The sequence below is a fragment of the Sorex araneus genome, chromosome 11 (assembly GCF_027595985.1).
Source record: "Sorex araneus isolate mSorAra2 chromosome 11, mSorAra2.pri, whole genome shotgun sequence".
Taxonomy (NCBI): Eukaryota; Metazoa; Chordata; class Mammalia; order Eulipotyphla; family Soricidae; genus Sorex; species Sorex araneus.
In genome coordinates, this window is record NC_073312.1 from 40,928,779 (window position 1) to 40,948,782 (window position 20,004).

The window sequence follows — 20,004 nt, forward strand, 5'->3', positions numbered from 1 at the left end:
TTTTGGCTCAGGAGTTCTGGGAAGGCTCAGGCGACTGTATGGGATGCTAGGTTGGGCTACATCCAAGGCAAGTGCCCTATCCACAGTACTATATCTCCAGCCTCCTGTTTCGTTTTTTCATAGGAACTGCCCCCAGCAGTGCTGAAAATGTGGCAAAGGGCCCACTCTGGTAATGCTTTGTGGTGCCAGTGTCAGGCTGTAGGCAGGAGGGCACACGTGGTGGCAGGGCATGAACTTCAGGTCATGCCTACTTAATAAGACCCTAAGTAGGCATGTTATTTTTTGGGGGGTTGGTATGAGACTACAACCTGCGGTACTCTAAGGTATTGTTCCCACCAGTGTCTGGGCAGGTGGCATTGGTGTCCATATGTCAGGAGTCTAAACATGGGGTTGGTCACATGTTAGACAAGAGTCTTAACCCCTCCACTAGCTCTCTAGCCCAGTACATACTTTACTTGAGCTATCTCCTCTGCCCTTGATCTCATTTTGAGAGGAGCAGAATTTTCTTAGTACTGCATTCTTAAGAGAAATTTGTCCTTTGGAGACTTAATAGGAGTTGCCTGAAACAGTTTGATACAAGATTTTGTCTTGCATGGTTTTATTAAACAGACTGGATAATTTTTACTTTGGCTGAGAGAATGAGCCAGCTGTTATTGTCATTCCCTTAATCCTTCTGGTAAATTCTGATTTGGCTGTCCATAATGCTTTGCCCACATTTTTCCTAAGTCATGAAGGTTCATGACTTAAGGCTAGGTTAAATTTTTATTAAAAAGCAGAATATAAGGCTGGAGAGAGCTGAACAGACTGACCTGGCTCTTCATGGTTCCTGAGCACTCCCGGGAATAGCCGCTGAGCACCACCAGGTATGGCCCCTCAAAAGTAATTAAAACACACTATTAAAAACTTTACCAGATCTGTTCCTAAAAAATATAATTACAGAACTTTTTTAGCCAACATAAATTTTAATTCTGTTCTTATTTTATAGATCTGTGAAGGTGAAGTTACGACGGTCAAAGTAACTTACCTAAGGTCAAAGAGATAATACAGAGATTAGGGCACTTGCTGTACATGAAATAGCAGTGTGCCAGTGGTTTAAATTCTTGCATGGTTTGCCAGATACCACCACTTGGTGTGCCCTCCCAGCACTACCACTATTGCCCCAATTTATCTAGTGTGTGAATTGAAATTTGATTTTTTTTGGGGGGGGTCACACCTGGCGATACACAGGGGTTACTCCTGGCTCTGCACTAAGGAATTACCCCTGGCGGTGCTCAGGGGACCATATGGGATACTGGGAATCGAACCCGGGTCGGCCGCGTGCAAGGCAAACACCCTATCCGCTGTACTATCTCTCCAGCCCCCAAATTTGATATATGTTTATTTGTTTATTTTATTTTTTATTTTTGGCTTTTTTTGGGTCACATCTGGCAATGCACAGGGGCCACTCCTGGCTCTGCACTCAGGAATTACTCCTGGTGGTGCTCAGGGGACCATATGGGATGCTGGGAATTGAACCCGGGTCGGCCGCGTGCAAGGCAAACGCCCTACCCGCTGTGCTATTTCTCCAGCCCCCTATTTGTTTATTTTTAACATTTGAGTGCCTGTTTTGTGTTTCCTATTCTTAGACTCTGGCATCAGATCAATTCATTTTAGTTATTTAGTACCCATATCTTAGAGTGTCTCCCTCATATTAATCCATATCTTATAGTTTATCTCTGATAGTTAATCCATAATGTGGGAAAGAGGTTTTGGATGGGGGGGTGATGAGACCGCAGAGGTGGTAAAACTGGTCAAAGAAATAGACATAGGCTATCATTTGGAGACTTAATGCATCATTGTCAAGGAGAAGATATAAATAGAATGATTATTTATGAAGAGGGGGAACAGTAACTTGTACTTCAAATACTCCTAGGCAGCAATGGCTCCTATGGCCCCATCTATTTTTCCAGAGGCCAGTTGAAGTTTGATGGGAACTGGAAACAATTTTCTGTAGAAGAGAGATAACTAGCTTCCCACTCAAAAGAAGCTAAGGTGCCATGAATAGGGACTCTAACTTCATTATCAAGGTTCTGTGAAGAGAAAATATATATTAAACTCAGAAAAATACATGTTCAACAATCAATGTCCTGTCCCTCTTGTTCCTTCACAAGGTTCTCTTAGTAGGAAGGTTTATGATCCAACTATTATTTTCCTCCTTTCCCTTGCCAACGAGCTGCAGCAGTCCTGGTAGTACCCTTCAGGATAAGGAAAATCAGTACTTTTTATTGTGCTAAAAAGTTCAATTTAGATGTTCTTTTTAATTTTTTTCCTCTTCAGTCTTTTTTTTTGCTGAGGGAGGGAGTTGGGGCACACCCTCCAGTGCTTAGGACTTCCTCCTGGCCCCTGTGCTCAGGAATATAATGCTCAGGGAACCATATGAGGTGCTGATTAAACCTGGGTTGACCACATGCCTGAGAAGTGCCCTACCTTCTGTACTATCTCTCTAGTGTCCCCCCCACCCCCAATTTTTTGGTGCCGTGGGCCATACCCAGCATTAATCAGGTCTTCTGGCAGGGCTCAGGACCATATGGAGTGCTGGGGATCAAATCCAGGTCAGCCAAATGGCAAGGCAAGCACCTTATCCACTATATTGACTCCTCAGCCCCAGTTCTAGTATCCATGGTATGGGTACTATTTAGAGTCTCTCCCTGATAGTTAATCCATATCTTATAGTTTATTGGATATAGTAAGTTGGATATAGTTCTGGGAATACCTTTGTATCTCTCCCCTTTAACAATCCGAACATTTTCTTGTGACTAGATTTTTCTTTTGCATTGTGGCTGTCAAATTGTCAGTGCCTTTACTCCTGGCTTTGTGCTTAGGGGTCATTTCCTGGTTTAGCTTGGGGGACCATATATGGTGCTGGGGATTGAAAGCCACTTGGCTTTGTACAAAGCAAACGCCTCACTACCTGGCCTAGAAAACATAATTTCAGTTGAAGCTTAGAAACCCAAATTTAAGGTTTTGATTAAGGGTTTTTCTAAATCTGAAGTGGTTGTTAACCTTCTTTGAAATTAGCCTTTTCAGAATGACAAAAATTTGTATTTCAGATAGTGTTTGTACATTTACTTAGTTCTCAAGTTGATTGCAGGTTATGTTCAGGCATTTAAGACCCTTTAAGAATGCGTCTAGAGCCATAATCCAGTGGGTAGGAATCTTGCTTGCATACCGCCGACCTGGGATCAATTCCTAGCATCCCATAGGTCTCCTGAGTCTTGCCAGGAGTCACCCTGAGCACAGCTGGGTGAGGCCCAAGAAAAAAGAAATCGATAATTAAGTTTGTTACCAAGTACAAGTTAAATTTCATAACAACTTTTGAGGGCTGGAGTGATATTACAGTGGGGAGGGAGCTTGCCTTGCATGTGGCTGACCCAGGTCTGACCCCCAGTACCCCATGTGGTTCCTTGAACCTGCCAGGAGTGATTCCTGAGCACCACCATGTGTGGTCCCAAAACCAAATAAAACCTTTTGAGGGAATCATCTGCTTATTCAGACCATGTTTTCTTCTGTATTTTCTACATCTGAAGTTTGTTCAAACTCAGCTTTACCATTTCCCCTCACTTGTTTATTGTGTATGTGTGTGCCATGAAATGAATCCAGGATGTAAAGCATGCTCACTCGCTCTTTGAGCCATTTCCCAGGACCCCTAACATGGGTGGGTGGGGGGGCCTGTACCTGGTGGTGCTCAGGGCTTACTTCTGGCTCTGTTCAGGGTTTATTCCTGGCAGCAGGGTTGGGGGACCTGTTAATGACCAGGTGCCGGGGAATTAAACCCCGGTGTTCTGTAAGGCATGGGCCCTACGTAACCACTGTATCCTCTCTTTGACCATCTAACATTGTTTTAAGTGCATTTTTACAGTAGGAGATCAGTTTTTAGATATCATTAAAATATTTTATACTTAGTAATACCTATTTTCCCTCAAATATTTTCGTTTTTGAGCCTCTTCTGGCAGTATTCAAGTCTGTTCCTGGCTCTTTGCTCAGGAGTGACTCCTGGTGATGTTTTGGGGTGGTGCATATGTGGTGCCAAGATTTGTTTGAACCAGGGTTCACAAGATGCAAGACAAGTACCTTAACATTTGTATTCTCTCTTCACACCCAAGAACTGTCTTTTTGTTTTGTTTTGTTTGTACATACTACAGTCTGCAGGTCCGCAGGCTTCATGTGATATCATGCAGTGATAGATGTTTTCCAAGTAGATGCTTACTGGGTAAGGGAGCCAGAAACAAATTTACAAGCTATGAAAACTGTAGGAAAGGCTTGAGTTGCAAAAATATCTAATTCTATTTAAGAAAAATATTGTTTTACTATGAAACTTTCAGACACAAAAACAAATGTTTAAAGAAACCTACATACCCATTTTCCAGTTTCAGTAGTTGTTAGTGCATTATTAGTCCATCTATTTATGTGCTCCTTCAACTTTGCATTTTTCTAATCCTTTTATTATTTGGATTTTGGGCCACACTGGGCTATATTCACAGTTTATCCTGGTTCTGCACTCTGGTTTGTTTATTTATTTATGTATGTATGTATGTATGTTGCTTTTTGGGTCACTCCTGGCTCTGCACTCAGGAATCACTCCTGGCGGTGCTCAGGGGACCGTATGGGATGCTGGGATTCGAACCTGGGTTGGCTGCATGCAAGGCAGACGCCCTACCCGCTGTGCTATCACTCGAGCCCCTGGTTCTGCACTCTGAAATCACTTTTTTTTTTTTTTTTTTTTTTGCTTTATGGGTCACACCTGGCAGTGCACAGGGGTTACTCCTGGTTCTGCACTCAGGAATCACGCCTGGCGGTGGTCAGAGGACCATATGGGATACTGGGAATTGAACCTGGGTCGGCCTCATGCAAGGCAAACGCCCTACCCGCTGTACTATTGCTCCAGCCCCTCTGAAATCACGGAGGACTCTGGGAACCATATGTGATGCCAGGGATCAAGCCTGAGGCTTTTTTTTTTTTTTTAAGTTTTATGTTTTGGGGGTCATACCTAGTGGTGCTCAGGGCTGACTTACGGTCCTGTACTCTGTGCTCAGGGAGCCATGGTGGGGCTCAGGGGACTATCTGGGTGCTGGGGATTGAATCTAGGTTGACCATGTGCAAGGCAAGCATCCTACCTGCTGTATTGTTGCTCCCATCACCCCTGCTTGGCTTATTTTAAACCAAGTTGAGAATTTATCTGCAAATACTTTAGTTACAGTTGCTGTAAAAGGCAGTGGGTTCTTAGTTGTGCCCACCGTTCTTATACTCCCTTCTTCCTCCCAACCACCCCCAAGACATCACACATGGAAGGCAAATGTTTTATTATTGAATCTCCTCCTTTTCCCCTCTCTTGTGCTGGTTAGCAGGACATAAAAATTTGCTCTTTTGAGAGTATTTAGAGTGTGGAATCTAGGACAATGTGTTAAAAGGTTTCTCTTACCTTTTATGTGGAGATGCTTCTATATTTTATCTTTGTGCTTCTGGTACAGGTTTTTTATCTGGACTCTAAAATGTGCAAAGACTTATATTTCCATTTGGCACACTTTGCTTGCCAGCCAGCTGGGATTCAGTCTACACATCCTGCCAAATATTGAGATATCTACAGCATAGGCTCTTAATTTGCATGACTGATTTTGTAGCCAATAAAATTTTCCCATTTGTTTAAAGCTATACTGAATATATCATCATCATCATCATCATCATCATCATCATCATCATCATCCTGTTGATCGTCAGTTTTCTCGAGCAGTCTCAGTAATGTCTCCATTCCTCCTAGCCCTGAGATTTTAGAAGCCTCTTGTTACTCGTCCTTCCCAACGGTGCCCCATTGGAGGCTCTTCCGGGGTCTGGGGAATATATGTGTAACTTAAAGGGATAGTAGTATTAGGATAAATTGAAATTGTCATCTCCTCCTTGACCAAATACAGGTGATGAATTGAGGGTATTTTTTTTTTTAGGTTTTTGGGCCACACCTAGTGGGCTCTGGGGTGCATACTGAGTGCCAGAGATCGAACCCAGGCGGCCATGTGACAGGCAAGCTCCCTACTACTCAGTATTTCTCCAACCCCAGAATGAGGATTTTTAATGAATTTTGAAAGTGTAGTGTCAACAAAAATCACTTGCCAGTGCATGTGTGTGTTTTATGTTTGAGCATACTTGTCATGCCTACAATAAGGTTTTATTTTTGGGGGGTGGGGAATGATGGTGCAGCAACACCTCTTGTTGCTTAAGTGCTACTCCTAGCGTGGTGCTTTGGTATCATTCCTGGCAGTGTATGGTGCTCAGATTTCAACCCTGGCCTCCAGTTCGCAAAGCACGTGCTCCAGACCTTTGCGCTATCCTTCTAGCTCCTAAAAATTTCTTGAGAGAAATAGATAAACTGGATTTTTTTTTTTATAAACTCTTTTAAGTTCTTTGATTGAGCCCCCTTTTCACTAGGGTTTTATTTTTTAAAAAATACTTTTTTCATGCACAAGAATGAATCCTTAAGTATGTGCTTTTAAAATATTTTCTTCATAAAGTTGTTCACAATGATTGATTAGATTGAATATTTCAACACCTATCCCACCACCATTACACCTTCCCACCACTTATTTTGAATTTTCTTTTTTTCTTTTTCTTTTTTGGGTCACACCCGGCAATGCACGAGGTTACTCCTGGCTTTGCACTCAGGAATCACCCCTGGCGTTGCTCAGGGGACCATATGGGATGCTGGGAATCGAACCCGGGTCGACCACGTGCAAGGCAAACGCCCTACCCACTGTGCTATCACTCCAGCCCCTAGTTTGAATTTTCTTACCACCACTGAAGCCTGCCCTACAGGCAGATGCTAAATAATTTATTATGTATTGCTTGTTATGAATAGCATGAGTTGCCGCACGGCTGCAAAAGTGGCCAAATGCATTCGACTATTGTATGACTGAAACACAAGTACGAAAATTAGTCTGTAACTGTACCTCCTGGTGATTTACTAATAAATTTTTTTTTTTTCAAAAAAAGTGGCTACATGCTTCTAGAGTTCTAAAATTTTAATTAATTAGGGTCTGGAGAAATCTCTGCAGTGAGCTGCTTGGTTCTGAGATTCATTTGTGAGTCTCTGGATCCTGGCCGTTAGTGCGCTTAAGTGGCACCGGGAGTCAGTTCATGGACCTGACATACAGACCCCACGAGGGAAGGGGAAGGAGATGGCCTGTCCCATCCCTTGAAGCCTGGAGTTTGCAGTAACTGGTCCCACATACTTGGGTTTTTCATTGGGTTCTGGAGGTTTGCGGCTTAAGCATGCTTTAAATGGCATGTGCTTTACCTTTGAACCACATCCTTAAGTCTGTCAATTGATGCCTAACAGCAGTGTAAGGAGGCTCTTTTTCGCATCATATAAAAGATAAAACAATTCAGAGAAGTTGAATAACTTGAATTGTTAGTGGGAGATTTGGGAGAAAGATCCAGAGTGTTCATTTTATACATGACTGCTGTAGAGTGTGAATGAACATAGTTCTGTTTGTAATAGTAATACATTCAAGGGCCAGAGTGATAGGGTATGGGTAGGGCTCTTGACTACCAGGCTACCAACCTGGGCTCAGTTCGAAGCACCTGTATGTTCCCTGGAGCCCAACCAGGAGTGGTTCCTTGAGTGCAGAGCCAGGAGTAAACCCTGAGCACTGCTTTGTTTCTCCTCCCCGCCAACAACAAAACAACAGACTTCTTAGAAATAACTTGGACGGGCAACAAACTGTTGTTAAGGAAGAACTAATTGTCTCTGAATTATTTTCTTTTTGGCCATACCTGGCAGTGTTCAATCCAGGGAACAACCTTGGTCTACTGTATGCAAGGCAAGTGCCCTACTCAGTATGCTCTCTTCAGCCCCTACCTTTTAATGTTTTTTTACCTTTTTTTTTTTTTTTTTTTTGGGTCACACCCAGCGATGCTCAGGGGTTACTCCTGGCTCTGCACTCAGGAATTACTCCTGGCAGTGCTTGGGGGACCATATGGGATGCCGGGGATCGAACCTGGGTCGGCCGCGTGCAAGGCAAACGCCCTACCCGCTGTGCTATCGCTCCGGCCCCTTAATGTTTTTTTAAATTCGATTTTTTTGCTTGTTTGTGCAGAAGGAATGTTTGGAAAAAGTACAGAATATGGTGCCCTAACCTTTGGTTGCAGAGAAGCTAGGATCACTCAGTTATTTGAACCCAGTCACTTTATAAAATGACCAGTACTATTGTTTCAGGCATTTTTGGTGGGGAGTATGGATGGAAAAGAAGGGGCCCACCAGACCCTGGATTTCTCAGGAACTTTTCCTGGTTTTGTGCTCAGATCATGTCTTCCTAGGGATTGAACAGTATGCTCTAGCCTGTTAAGCTAACTTCTCTGGCCCCAAAATAGTATGGTCCAGGGACCTTAGAAGGAAAATGCTGGAGGAATAAAATACCTGGATCAAACTCTTTTTCTTTTTCCCATCAGTGTAAGGTAGCGATGTTTAACAGAATCTTGATACTGAGATCCAAGTGAAGAGTAGATTTGGTAGAGCAAGTGGTTAGGTATCTGATACAATAAAAGCCAAAAAGTCTTAATTGTAAAGTTCTGTGAAAATTTTTATAATTACATACACTTTATTATGACAGTAGAATATTTCCATTACCTCAGTAGGTCTTCCAAGCTTATTTGTCTTCAGTCTTTTCTTCTTCCAACCCTTGGCACACTCAGAACTGTTTTCTGCTCTTTTTTGATTTTGCTTTTTGGGCCATTCTTGACTGTTGGGGTGGGTGTGAGGAGACAACATGGGATTGTGCGGTGTTGGGAATTGAACATAAGTCTCCTGCAAGCTGTGTATCCTCAGTCCTTTAAGCTCTGTGGCCTCTCTTCCCATACTTTTTATCTTTTCCAAAATATCGTATACTTGAGCCTATACAGCATGTGATCCTTTCCACCCTGATTTATTTCATTTAGCAAAATACTTAAAATTCTTGTAGTTTTGGGCCACACTTGGCTGCTGTACTCCGGTTTAACTGGCCTTGTGCTCAGGGTTTACTCCTGGTGGGGTTCAGGGAATTATATGTGGTCTGAGCACACTTCCTGGTGTAATTCCAAGTCCCCACTCTTCCCACCGTCCCCCCAAGAAAAAAGGAACGTCCAGATAGATAAGCCCATATGGTTGGAATGAATGCTTTGTTTGTAGAAACCCTGGTTTGATCCCCCACGAACTTCTGAGAGTGGCAAAAAATAGTGATAATAAACTGTGACTAATGGGCAGATTGAACAGATAAAAGAACATCTTTAAAGGTAGTTCACAGGTTATAGAATATGACACAGCTGAAAATTACCAGAGAGCTACCACAACTGCAACAATTCAGGCTAAGCTAAGCTTTTAATCTTTTAAAGTAAGACTTTGTTTAGGGCCATACTATACCAAACAGTGCTCAGAGCCTATTTCCAGCTTGGTGTTCAGAGGTCACTCCAGGCAGTGTTTGAGTGATGATGTAGTACCTGGGGCTCTTGTTGGCAAAGTCAGTTCCAGCTAACTGAGCTATCTTTTCAAACCCAGTAGAACTTTCCTTAGGAAAATTTATACTTTTAACTTTATCAATATTTCCTTAGATTCTTTCATAAAAGGAACATACAATTATTTGCTGTGGGGGTGGTGAGTATGTTAGTTAAGGCACTTGACTTGCACTCCACTGACTTGGATTTTATCCCCAGTACCCCGTTTGATCCCGTGAACCTGTGGGGAGTGATCCCTGAGTGCAGAGCCAGGAGTGAACCCTAAGCACCATCAAGGATGACCCCCCCAAACCAAAAAAAAAAAAAAATCATCAAAAAAACCACTGCATCTGAGTGCTAGAGAGACAGTACTATGGGTATGGTGCTTGCTTTACATGTGCACAACTTCAGTTTGATATTTTGCAGCAAGGCTAAAAGGACAAACCCGCTGTTATCCTACAACCCAGCACCAAACATGGTGCTCTGAGCTCTTCGGGGTGTAGGTCAAAAACTAAAACAAGACAAAAAAGGCCCCATTTGAGTTCCTCAAGTGAGAGGACAAAGACTGGGTGTGTGGAAGGTTCTTAGTATGAGAGTTGTAGTCAGATGATAATGCCTGTTAATATAGGTGGATTTTAACAATGCATTATTGGTATTTATATTTTGTATTTTTCATAACAAGAGGGAATTTAGCATAATGGAGAATAATTGGAATTTGGATGAATTGAAATTCATCCAAAAAGTTTTGACAAGTGTGGGGTTGAACTCTTTTCTTAGAGTGGGTGATGCTGCCCTCTGGGGCTGCTAGAATGATGGGTAGAAACCTCAGGTACAGTTGTAGGATGGCTTTTAGCTTGTGTACTTAAAGAAGATCGATTTCCAGGAGAGTGCTTTGTGATTCCTTCACCCCCCACCCCTTGCCCCCGAAAAGTGCAGTGGGCCAAGTTTGAGAACCTCTGCAATAGAGATGTGTCAAAAAGATTGTCACTTAATTTTTAAAATCTAATTTTGTGTATCTAAACAATAAACAAAATCTCACTTAAAATTAAATGCCCATGGCCAGAGGGTTTAAGTTGCTTGCCTTGCATGTAGCCAACCTTAGTACGATCCTTAGTGCTACATACCCAGGTGTCCCCTGGGCACCTCTAGGAGTGATCTCTGAACATTGAGCTAGGAGTATAGCCCTTCCTGAATACCTCAGGTGTGACTAAAGAGAAACTTTAAGTGTTCACATTTAAGAAGAAATTATATTTACATATATGTATGTGTAGGTATGTATATATGTATATATACACATATACATATGTAAACATAGATTATTGTGGGGCCACACCTAGCACTGCTGGAGGGACAAATCCATTCCCGGTAGAGCTGGAGCGTAGTGGGGAGCCATACAATGCCAGTGATTAAACCCAGGGCCGTAACAATTCTTTTTTTTTTTTTTTTTTTTTTTTTTTTTTTTGCTTTTTGGGTCACACCTGGCGATGCACAAGGGTCACTCCTGGCTCTGCACTCAGGAATTACCCCTGGCGGTGCTCAGGGGACCATATGGGATGCTGGGAATCGAACCCGGGTCGGCCGCGTGCAAGGCAAACGCCCTACCCGCTGTGCTATCACTCCAGCCCCCCGTAACAATTCTTAATTTTGAGTACCAGAGCTTGAAGGACTGGAGTGCATCCCTTGCATGCATAGGTCCTGAGTTCAACCCTGGCGCCATATAATCCTCCGAGCAAAGCCTAATGGTGGCTCTGGTCGCCCCCAGCTCCACCTGAGCCGGGCAGGCATGAAACCATAATGTGCTCCCTAGTACCTCCCAACAGGTGCCTAACGTACCAAGTGCAGTTGCAGTGACATGGCCATTACGATCTTCAAGGACTGCAACCAAGACTGTCTGACTCTCAGTCACTGCAGTAACTGTAAGGGAGGGTAGTGTAAGTGGGGTAACTGTAAGTGGGGTAGTTTATCTGAAAAAAAAAAAGTTAATCTCAGCTGGGGATATTTCTCAAGTGGTAAGGGAAAGAATTGAAAGGAGGAGTAGCTAAAGAAAAATGACATAGGACAGGTTTCTAGATAGAGATGGCATGTCTTGTGGGCCAGAAAACCTCCAGCCTAGAAAAATACAAATGTTGCTAAAATGTTTTTATTTGTATGACAGAATTAAAAATATGGAAGGAGAGGTAGTACAGTGGGTGGGGCCGTTTCCTTGCTTCCAGGAGTAATCCCTTGAATATAGAGCCAGTTATAAGCCCTGAGCACCCCTGGGGGTGTCTCACAACCAGTGCTCAGAGGGCCAGGGTTCACTTCCAGTGATTCTGTCATCCAGACCAGGCAGTTAATGTAGAGCTGCTTAGTGTCAGATTTCATTAGGGTCAACTCAGCTGTCCTCTGGAGGCCTCTGGGGCCATGCCCTATGGTGCTTGGGTGCCATCTGGTTCAGAGTTCAGACTTGACCCCTGACATGCTTTATGTGCACTCTAATCATAGAACTCTTATCTTAGCCCCTCTACTAAGTAAGTTTTAGGCTTAAAATCTTTTTTTTTTTTAAATTTAAAAACGTGATTTACAAAGTTGTTCATTTTATGGTTTTTCAGGCATTAGGGGTTCCAACATCACCAGTATGACCTTCTGTCTATCAATGTCCCTATTTTCCCTCCCATCTCCAACCTGCCTCTGTGTATACACATTTACTTTATATTACTCATTCAAACAAAACGTTTTTTTTTTTCTTTTTTGGGTCACACCTGGCAATGCACAGGGGTTACTCCTGGCTCTGCACTCAGGAATTACTTCTGGCGGTGCTCAGGGGACCATATGGAATGCTGGGAATCGAACTTGGGTTGGCAAATGCCCTACCTGCTGTGCTATCGCTCCAGCCCCCCCAACAGAATTTTTAAGAAATGGCAAAGAGACTGACTAGAAAATAAATCAGTAAGAGCCAGTTTGCGACTGCTGGATAATTTTAATCCCAGCAGGCCAACCTGTACCTGTGGGGCAAGTGCATCAACAGCCTGATGGTGCCTTCAGACTTCCAGATACCCCCAAATTGCTGCTGTGCCTTCGCCAGACCCCAACAACTTGGGGCCAAGTTTACCAAGAAATTAAACGGCCAAAGTGGGAGACACCCACAAACCACCTTTGGCTCAGCTATATAAGCTCAAAGCATCTGCCCCTCTTGGAGAGCCTGGCAAGCTACCGAGGATATCCTGCCCGTAGAGCAGAGCCTGGCAAGCTACCTGTAATGTTTTTGATATGCCAAGAACAGTAATAACAACGAGCTCTTCATGTTCCTGGAGCAAGCAGATACCATTGGGCTATGCTAGCACGTGACAGGGACGAATGGAGACATTACTGGCGCCCACTCAAGCAATGGATGAGCAACGGGATGACAGTGATATAAATAAGGAAAATAAAACCCTTAGTACAGTATAATAAAATGCTTATTCTCATTTACATAAGTAAGTTTTCAACTCTGGAATCTAAAGTATATTAAATTTTGTTTCATATTTGGATCTCATTATGGTAATCATATCTTGTCATTAATAAAAACGATAAGGAGTTCTGTGCCAATATATTTTGGAGTTTATGTGAAATAGGTAAGGCCTACTTATGCACATTTTTTCCTTTACACTTTTATATAAACACTGGTTTACAAACTTGTTAATATTGATTTGGTCTGGAATCAGTATTCCAGATTCCAACACCATTGCCGCTGCCATTATCTTTCCCTCCACCATTCTCTCCAGTTTTCCCAACCCCTCAAGCCTGCCCCAATAGCAGGCTCATAGTAATTTATTTATTTGTTTTTATTTACTTTTAATTTTTTTCTTTTTTGGGTCACACCTGGCAATGCACAGGGGTTACTCCTGGCTCTGCACTCAGGAATCACCCCTGGCAGTGCTCAGAGGACCATATGGGATGCTGGGAATCCAATCCAGGTTGGCCGCGTGCAAGGCAAATGCCCTACCTGCTGTACTATAGCTCCAGCCCCTCACAGTAATTTATTTTATATTAAGCTCTTTTTGTTTGTTTTTTGTTTTGTTTTGGGCCACACCTGGCAGTGTTCTAAGCTTACTCTTGATTCTGTGCTCAAGGGTTACTCCTGGTGGGCTCTCGGGACAATATGGGTTCCAGGGGATTGAACCTGGGTTTGCTGCCTGTAAGCAGACAAATGCCTGCTGGATAAAAGCCCCAACTTTTAAGTGATTTTATTTGAAAACAAAAACAAAAACACAAAAAAAAACAAAATAAAAAAAACCATAGTACTTCTGAGAACGTTTGACTGATACATTTTTATGTCTTTCTGAATTGATCCAGTTGCTTTTAACACTGCTGAAATCATTGAATTTAGGGTGGCAGTCATATTTAAGGCACTTAATGTTGGGAGAGGTCAGACTGAAAGATAAGAGAGCTACGTACTGAAAAAGTGGAATGGGGAATGTCAGATTGAAACAATTTCTTTATAGTTTAAAATTATTGCATTTGGGGCTGGAAAGTTAGTACAGTGGGTAAGGTGCTTTCCTTGCATGTGACTGACCTGGCGTCAATCCCCAGCATCCCATATGGTCCTCTGAGCATTGTCAGGAGTGATTCTTGGTGCAGAATCGGAAATAACCCCTGAGCATCAATGGTTTGACCCCAAAAATAAAAAAGTACAGTAATGTAATTTTTTTAAAAAAAAGATTATTCTAGTTGCTCAAAAAATTAAAGCTACATTATTATCCGGTTATTCCACTTCTGGATGTATATAGGAATGAAATAAATCACTTTCCCAAAGTGGAATTCTTTTTTATTCTCCACTCTTTGTCAAATATACTCCTGTGGGTGTTTTGTTTGTTTGGGGACCACATCCTATGGTGCTTACGGGCTACTTCTGCCTCTGATGATTACTCCTGGTGGGGGCCAAATGCAGTGCCGGGAATTTGAACCAGGATTGATATATGTAAGGCAGCTGCCTTAACCTTGTGTGTTACCTTTTTGTGCTATATTAATTTTCACATTTTTCTTGTGTTTTTATTCTTTAACTTATTTTTCCTTTGTACAGATAAAGTGGAGAATTTTAGTGAGGAGCATGAAAAGAATAGTCACCATACTTACAAAAATGCTGAAGACAGTACTAAGAAACCGAATGCAGCAAGTACAGTGGTTTCTGGGTATAAATCTGATGAAATCAAGGAAATAAATGATACATGGAATTCCCAACTTGGAAAAAGGTCAGATTCTCCATCAGAAGTATCTTCGGTTAAGGGATCTGTAAGAACTGGTTTGTATGAATGGGATAATGATTTTGAAGATGTAAGATCAGAAGATTGTATTTTAAGATTGGATAGTGATCCTCTTTCGGAGATGAAGGATGAGGATTTAAAAAATCGGTTGGAAGCCATCGAGGAAGACATTATTGTGCAAAGTGTTCTTAGGCCAAGCAACTGTAGGACGTATTGTAGAGCCAATAAAGCAAAACCCTCACAAGGAGCATCCAATTTTGATAAGCTAATGGACGGAACCAGTCAGGCCTTAGCCAAAGCAAACACGGAGTCAAGTAAAGATGGCCTGAATCAGGCAAAGAAAGGCAGTGTAAGTTGTGGGACCAGTTTCAGAGGGACGGTTGGACGGACTAGAGATTACACTGTTTTACATCCATCTTGCTTGTCAGTTTGTAATGTTACCATACAGGATACTATGGAGCGCAGCATGGATGAGTTCACTGCATCAACTCCTGCAGATTTGGGAGAAGCTGGCCGTCTAAGAAAAAAGGCAGATATTGCAACTTCTAAGACCACTACTAGATTTCGGCCTAGTAATACTAAATCCAAAAAGGATGTTAAACTTGAATTTTTCGGTTTTGAAGATCATGATGAAACAGGAGGTGATGAAGGAGGCTCTGGGAGTTCTAACTACAAAATTAAGTATTTTGGCTTTGATGATCTCAGTGAAAGTGAAGATGATGATGAAGATGATTGTCAAGTGGAAAGAAAGACAAGCAAAAAAAGAACTAAAACGACTCCATCACCCTCCTCGCAGCCTCCTCCAGAAAGCAATGATAATTCCCAGGATAGCCAATCTAGTGCTAATAATGCAGGTAAGAAACTTCTTGAATTTATTTTCAGGAATAAATCACATCTTCTTGGTTTCCTCTTTGAGCTTGTTCAATTTTATTAGAAGTAGTTCTATTTTTTTTTTTTTTTTTTGGAGAAGAAAAAACCTGATTTTTTTATTTACTAATTTTATGTGGGATAGTAGGCTTAGCTGTCTTAGTATAGTTGAAACCAGGAATGTGAGATACATGTAGGAAAAACAACACTGATAGGAAAAGGTGAGAATCCTGAGAAAAGAAATCAAGGAAATAGATACTGATTGGGTTCAGTATTGTGTTCTAGAGCCACACAGGACCTCTTTGAATGGCACTCTTATGTATTCCCTCCCTTTCCTTCTTTTGCTCCCCTCCATCCATTGGGCATACCCAGTGATACTGGGGGAGGAACCATGTGGTGCCAAGGATCAAACCCGGGATTTGCACATGTAAAGCTTGTGCTTCAACTTTTTGAGACATCTACCTTGCCCTCAAAGGTACAATATTTTAAATGGTAGTAATCAAATCCCACATTGTAAGGAACCAATGTACAGGTTGTTTTTGGATATGTGTGTTGATTCTGTTATCTGTGTGTGTACAGGGATTACACCAAGCAAGTTGATATGTAGTGGTAATATAGGATAGATTTTGAACTTTTTTTTTTGTTGTTGTTGTTGTTGCTTTTTTGGGGCCACACCCAGTGATGCTTAGGGCTTAATCCTGGCACTGCACTCAGGAGTTACTCCTGGTAGTGTTGGGGAACCATATAGCATGTCCAGGGATCCAACTCAGGTTTAAAGCAAGCAACCAACTTGCTGGCCTCAAGATTTTGGACATTTAAAACTACGTTGATGATAGGAAATACTGGAAAATTAAGATTAATACAGACTTTGTAGCTGGCCCAAAATGAATTAACTATAGTTAAAAACATATTTTGCTTTATGTACCATTGCCCCCAATCCCATCCCTGTGGTGCTCAGGGCTTACTCCTGGCTTTGTTTTTAGGGTTTACTCCTGGCAGGAGGGCTGGTGGCAAGTGGGTGGGGCTCCACATACATAGTTTGAGGCATCAAACCAGGTCTGCTGTGTGCAAGGCAAGTGTTCTACCTGTCGTGCTATCTCTTAGGCCCCAATGTAAAAAGATCTTAAAGAATCTTAAATTCAGGCTCTGGGAGGGCTCAAAGGAGATGTTTTGTATTCTGAAGCCCATGTTCAGTCCCTCGTGCTGCATAATCCTCTGAATACTACTGAAGCAGGAGTAGTCTTTGATAGTGGAATTTGCTATAAGAAGCCATTACTGACATGGGCTTTGAAATAGTGATGTGTTGAGTGAGGAAGAATTTATCAAAGTCTCTGGAATGCGGGGCTTTATTTGTATTTAATCATTCATAGGTTTTCTGTGTGGATTCGTTGTTAGGCAAAGTTCTCTCCTTCCCCCCATCCCAAACGTTTATAATGAACTTACTCTTACACATTGATTTTTCTCATAAATTAAACAAGACTACCTGTCTTTTTTTAACTCCCAAAAAGTTTTGCTTGATTGAATCACTCTTAACAGTTAAGACTAAAACGGTACAGTGGTAGCCTCAGGGGTTCCTCACTATAAATTATGTAAAGATATTATCAAAATTAGTGTTTTAAATCTTTTTTGAAGACTGAAATTTATAGTTTTCCTTGCTAGTCATTTGGGATCTGACTAGGCAGCCAAATTTTATTGCCTTCTCAGGTAACTATGTAAAATTTGTGCTCAAGTCCATCGGTGTGACACTTGGCTCTTAATGCCAACCTTGATAGCAGTTAAGCTGCTCTACAATTGAAAACTTGTGACTAAAGTTGATCTTGTGAGAAATATGACTTGTAAATTCTAAATGTGAAGTAGTACTAGGAAAGAAGTGGGTATCTCAAATGGTAACACATGCGGCCTACCTGGGTTCAGTTTCCTGGTGGTCACCCATCACTGCCAGGTTGTGCGTCCCACAGTAAAAATACAGAAATGTTAATTATTTTATTCCTTCCTAATGCTTCAAGCTAGTACCAAGCTTAAGTATGGTTTGGTATTTGGCCCACACTCTACAGCCCCTGGAACCATCTCTACAGCCCCTCAGAGTAGTAAAAACTTAGAAAACATTTTATCAATGTGTAAGTTGGAATTTGACTCAGTATCATATCTGAAACAGCAAACACTTAAAGAGTTTGGAATAGAGGTGTACTGTTTTTTTGTTTTGGGCTAGGAAAAACTGTAGCTCTTTGTTAATTCTAATCCTCGATTTTGTGTTAAGACTTCTAAGACACTGAAGTCACGTTGAACTAAGTGATAAATGTCTTCTGCCAAGAATAAGTGATGCTCTTTGCTTTTTATTTTTAATTTTTTTCTTTTGATTTTGGTCCATACCTGGTGATGCCCTGGTGTTACTCCTGCTTTTGCACACAGGAATTACTCCTACCAGTGCTGGTGAACCATATGGGATGCTGGGGATCAAACCTGGGTGGCTACCTGCAAGGCAAACTTCTAACTGCTGTCTGATTGCTCTAGCCCCTGCTTTTTATTTTTAACTTTGTGTACAGGATGTTATTTGGGCCTTTATTATGGGCTACTTCAATATAATGGGCCAGCATTATTTAGTGTGCTTCAATTCTGGAAAAATATTAGATTTAGATATATTGTGTGTGTTTAAACTAGACCATATCTGTTTAAGTATCCATATATGTGTATATAATATGTAGGGGCAGTAGGGATAGTACAGTGGATAAGGCCTTGCATGTAGCTGATCTGGGTTGCTCCTCTGAGCTCTACCAGGAGTGATCCTTGAGTGTAGAGCCAGGAATAAGCCCTGAGCACTGCTGGGTGTTGCCCCAAATGCCCCCAAACCAACCCCCCTAGCCCCCCAAAAAAGGACAAAACATATCTAGCAGTTACATAAATGTCGAAGAACAGATTATTTGATAACAATTCAGCATTTATTTCTGTGGGGAGGTTGGGGTGGGGCCATACCCAATGGTGGTCAGGGCCTCTGTCTTTGGGGTCACTCCGGGTGGTACCATGCATCAGATTGCAAGGAAGCACCTATTAACCCCTGTATTGTCTCTTTGGCTCCCTAATTCTCCTGATGTGGGGAAAACAACGTGAGAATAGGAGAATATGTTAGAGTGAGCAGTTTCATTTAGTTTTGCTCTTTTCTCCCCTTAATAAGTCATGGGTTGTTAGTAACTTAAAATATTAAAAAGCTAGCTAGTTTTGATTACCATTTCAGAAAACTTGGATTTTACAGAGGACTTGCCTGGTGTGCCTGAAAGTGTGAAGAAGCCCACAAATAAACAAGGAGATAAATCGAAGGAAAATACCAGAAAGATTTTTAGTGGCCCCAAACGGGTAAGTAAATCACTGTTGGTGATTTATTTTATTTATTTATTTGTGGGCTCAACTCTTCCCTGATCCTTCCTTGTTATTTCAGCTCCCAGGACCACATCCAATTCAGGGCCAGGGCCACTGGGGATTGAACTCAAGACCTCACACATACAATCCACTTACTCAACACTTAGGCTGTGTCCCAAGCCTTCAACTCTTTTTTTCCTTTTGAAAAGTCACTGACTTACTAGCAAACCACGTAACAATTAAAAATTGTCTTTTTCACTGGAGGAGGAAAGGGGATTTATCTGGTAGTTCTTAGGACTTACCCCAGCAGTGCTCAGGATTTACTCCTGGCGTCACGGGACCCATATGCAGTTTGGGAGATCCTGACTAGAGTTGACTGCGTTTGAGGCAAACACCCTAAGATATGTCCTGCTTCTCTGCTCTGGTCCCTATGTTTATCATTTTAAAAATATTGTAACCATCAGTTTGAATTGTGGTAATACATACTTTCTATTTGCAATATGCATTTCAGGGACTTAACCTACTACTGTTATGTGCACCCAAAACTTTATCTGGGACAGAACTTCTGCTCATTGAGTAATTTTCCCTCATTGTCCCCAGCCCTTATTAAATTCTATTCTACATAAATCTCTGCAAGTTTGTCTGTTCTAACTATATCATGTAAGTGAATCAAACAACACTTGTGTATCTGTCTGGTCTATTTCACTTAGTGTAACATCATATTGAGGTCTATGTTACCAGCATACAAAGTTGATTTCTTTTTTTCCTGTTCAAAGATTATTTCATTGAATATGTACATCACACATACCTGTTCATTTTTTTAGTGGGCATATTGATTTTTCAAAAATAATTATAGGAACATTTGTGTTCAGGTGTCCATTGGAAGTTTTTTGATTGTTTTGTGTGTGGAAATGTGATTTTGGGAGTATATATTAGGTCTGTGTTAAATTGCTGAACTTGGGTCAGGAATGCTGCTCAGTGGTAGAGTAATTTATATTTTCACGAATTCGAGGTTCGATTGCCAGCACTGCCTCCCGGAAATTGCCAAAGTTCATTTAAATGTAATTTAAGT

General features: G+C 41.7%; 1 protein-coding gene across 3 annotated transcripts in view; it reads left to right on the forward strand.

The window, feature by feature from the left end:
- WAPL (WAPL cohesin release factor) overlaps positions 1 to 20,004 on the forward strand; it is a 69,008-nt gene that overhangs the window by 5,714 nt on the left and 43,290 nt on the right. For 2 of the 3 annotated variants that reach the window (XM_055118863.1, XM_055118866.1), the window contains exons 3-4: positions 14,534 to 15,568; positions 18,811 to 18,929. In XM_055118863.1, coding sequence (XP_054974838.1) covers positions 14,534 to 15,568; positions 18,811 to 18,929 — 1,154 coding nt within the window. The remainder of the gene's footprint in view (positions 1 to 14,533; positions 15,569 to 18,810; positions 18,930 to 20,004) is intronic. The other variant, XM_055118862.1, reaches the window with a different exon arrangement.